We start from the raw sequence: 3,436 nt of genomic DNA on the forward strand, positions 1-3,436 counted from the left end.
AAGGAAAATGAAAGAGGACATGTGGAACATCATTTTTCTGTGCAGCCTGAACACCTGTGAGAGTTGTGAGTATTTTTAAAATGTTTGTGAAGTATGGGGATTTATCACTGCTGTCTATGGGAATTTATTTGTAGTGGTGCACCCCGCAGCCAGCGCCCAGACCTAAGTTAACACGCGCCTCTGATTGGTTGTCGTGTGTATGTTTAATGCATGATTTAGACGGGCCTGAATTATTAATGACCCAGACTAAACACAAGTCGGCGCAGCTAGCTACCCTCTTTCGCCACAGTATTATGTAGGCACACAATGATCGTTACATACAAGTATCCGTCATATCCATGCACCAAACCCAGATGAATGTGTAGGCTAGGCCTAGAAGAATTTCATAATCGTGGACTCGGAGTGAGTACACCTTAGAAGACTGGTCTGCAAAAATAATCAAAGTGTATTCTTAGTAAACGGCTCAGTATTACGACATTGAATACAGAAACAGTATAATCGGGTCGTTCTGCTTAGATTTCATATGTAATTCTTTTCATATGCTCAGTGAAAATAATGATAAAATTAAATTTCAAACCAAATATGAATGCATTCTTTGCATTTAGGTGCCTAAAAGTTCAGAAGTGAAGGATGAATTGGAGAAGGCTCTCCTAATCCTCTACTGCTCAGTGGCCCTATTGTTTTTTCTAATAATAACCCAAGGCACAGTGGACAGGACCTCCAGCTTATTTTTACTGTCCTCTGCATTAATTGTTTCTTGTATACTTGTGTTGAAGGTCAAGGATGGTGAAATCCTAACAATTTTCGACACGGACTTTGGTGAATACATCACATACAGTCCTGAATATGAAGTATCAGCCCTGGACAAGTTGAAAATTGGTATGTTCTTTGTTAATTTTGAAGCATGTTCAATACTTTATTGAAGTGGTAAGAGAGGCCGGACCTCAGTGCAAGCTTAAGGTTGGTTGTCCATCTACTGATGAAGTACCGGTGGATAAGGGGAAAACGCTTGGAGAGACACACACACAAAAAGCAATCGATGTCCCCTGCCTCCAAATAAAATTCTTGCTGATTTTTCTTTTTATGTGTTTTTACAATACACCGCCAAAAAGAGACCCTGTCCATAAAGACAAAACAATTATAGGGTCGTCATGTGAATCAGTATTGATTCAGCTTTGTTACCAACTTTCTTCGCAAGAATGACCAAGAAGGTTGCGATAGAATTGTAAGCTAACTATTGACTGAATTGAAGAATTGAAAAGCAGACTAATACTGGATACTGGATACTGAGGAGCTGTACGATGATGTAGGACTTATATACGGTTAGAAACAGGACGTAGTTAAAGTCACAAAACTTAAGAAAGGAAAGCCTTAGTCACATGTCTTAGCTGGACTCTTAGAACAATGACTGTGAATGAATAATTCCACCTTAAAACAAAGTCCTTGGTGGATGATAGTACAAGCTTCAATGAAGCATGCTGAAGTGTGCCACAGCCTCTAGGCTAACAAGGCCAAATAGGCGGAAGCAATATACACTGTACAAGACACTGTGTGGGTGTACACTTACAAGGAAAATGCAGTGAGTAATGTGTCTAAGAAATGGTAAACAGGATATATACAGGAAATGAAAAAGGTATCAAAGTTAAAAATGAAGATTCTGAATGCTAAATTCACTAAAAGAAATAAATGCAAATAATTCAAGTAATTGTGCAGAAAATGCTACACAATCAGTAAATTTTATTTATCTATTGTGTGCTTAATACAAACTTAGTCACAATAAGGCTTTTTTACATAATTTATAAAATCATAGTACACTGTACATGTAAATGTAGATGAGCACAGAATAAGAATAAATCTTTGTGTATCCTGACATCTCAAAGAGGGTATGAATATGGCACACAATTTATTCGATGTTGATCATTCACCAGCTTACCCTGATATTATATGGGGTGGTGATCAAACAGAATGTCAAGTGCTCTCCGTCATGTGAATAAGAGGCCTACAAGATTTTCAAAACGCAACAAAGTCTGTGCATGTAATGATTAAGAGTAAAAAGAATGACGTACAATCCTTCAGCTTGATGTTTGCAAGCCGACATACTAAAGGATCCAAGATATTCTGCAGTCTTAGATCATCAAGGAAAACCTGCCGAGAAACTTATACATCAGTCCAAAAACTTCTTTGAGATAAACAGGATTGTGAATTATTTTGTACATTTTGTTATCTTTTGTCAATGGATTTAGGTGTGGCTTTGAAAAGAAGCCTCCAGAGAAAATCACTGATCTCTTAGCAAAGAGAAAGGTAAGACATAACTATTTTAGGAGTTATTTGAAAGTGAAAGCAAGTTAGTAAGAACAATGCATCAGCAAATCAAAGTCAGAGTTCAATACAGGTCAACTACATTTAACTAAGAGGTAGAAAATAGTTCTGGCCAGCTGGCAATAGCCTGTTCATTCTCACAACCTCAAGTTCTGGATTACCGGCCCAGTGTGATATGCAGTCATGGATCAGACTTTGAAGGGGAACTGTATGAATTATGCTGCTGTGTTAAATTTGTTATTTTTAAGTATGTAACGGGTGTCATTATTGAAAATGCTGATGCATTCAATCACTTTATCTTTGTTCAGAAAAAAAAAAGTGAGGGAAGTCCTCTGCAACAAAACAGGCGTTGCTGAGCAGATTTGACAGAATCTGCTCAGAATCCCATGCTGGAGATTCTGACAGAATCCCATGATGGAGTCAGGTCCAGCAAAGGAGGGGGTACAAGATACTTGACCGTTTCTACCAACTCCTCATACTCCGAGCTTTGCAAAAAAGGGTCTGGATGCATTTTTTTTTCCTCTGGAAAAATCAGCCCAAGGACCAAGATCAGGCTTCAAGTTGGACGGACTAGGGACATTTCAACAACTGCTGGGTGGGGGACAATTCAATCTTGCCAAGATTGTCAGTGCACATGGAGAAACCCTTTGAAAACTTGTGTACATATTCACAACCAATACAATTTATCACAGTTTTTATATATTCCTTGAAAAAACTAGGTCCTGTGAAAATTACACTCGTCATTTAATTGCTGGTAATAGTGGCTTTTTATATCCCACTATAGCTAGTGTCACAGTGTGCTCACTTTAAGGCCACTGCAACAGAAGGACTGATGCAGGCAAGAGAAAATGATCGTAACAAAACCCAATCCATACTATTCACAATATTTGATACGAATTTATTTACAAAATTTCTCAATTCTATAATACAAAATATACACCATTCCGTATTTACAATCAGATGTCTCTCAGGTGAGTGTAGCTACGACTCAGAATTACATTGCACTAATCAAATGAATGTCTATTCACCCCCGCATGAAAACAGCATTTGCAATTCAAGTATTTACAGGTAAGTACAGGTATGTGTGAATTAAAATGTTGAATTCACAGTAAATTCA

General features: G+C 37.8%; 1 protein-coding gene across 1 annotated transcript; it reads left to right on the top strand.

Moving 5' to 3' along the window:
- The first annotated feature begins 251 nt into the window (after window positions 1-251).
- Window positions 252-2,301, top strand: LOC110985126 (uncharacterized). Its single transcript, XM_087147573.1, has 3 exons — window positions 252-402; window positions 777-879; window positions 2,244-2,301. Exons 1-3 carry the CDS (start codon window positions 358-360, stop codon window positions 2,288-2,290), a joined length of 195 nt encoding a protein of 64 aa, XP_087003699.1. The 5' UTR covers window positions 252-357; the 3' UTR covers window positions 2,291-2,301.
- Window positions 2,302-3,436: the final 1,135 nt, after the last annotated feature.

The sequence above is a fragment of the Acanthaster planci genome, linkage group LG16 (assembly GCF_054643075.1).
Source record: "Acanthaster planci isolate LZ-2023a linkage group LG16, COTS_SCS, whole genome shotgun sequence".
In the NCBI taxonomy this organism is placed as follows: domain Eukaryota; kingdom Metazoa; phylum Echinodermata; class Asteroidea; order Valvatida; family Acanthasteridae; genus Acanthaster; species Acanthaster planci.

Bases quoted from the DNA above. Each gene is read 5' to 3' on its own strand.
- LOC110985126 (XM_087147573.1), top strand. From the start codon at position 358: ATGTGTAGGCTAGGCCTAGAAGAATTTCATAATCGTGGACTCGGA. The intron at 403-776 runs GTGAGTACACCT...CTTGTGTTGAAG, and splicing joins TTCATAATCGTGGACTCGGA to GTCAAGGATGGTGAAATCCT. The intron at 880-2,243 runs GTATGTTCTTTG...CAATGGATTTAG, and splicing joins CCTGGACAAGTTGAAAATTG to GTGTGGCTTTGAAAAGAAGC.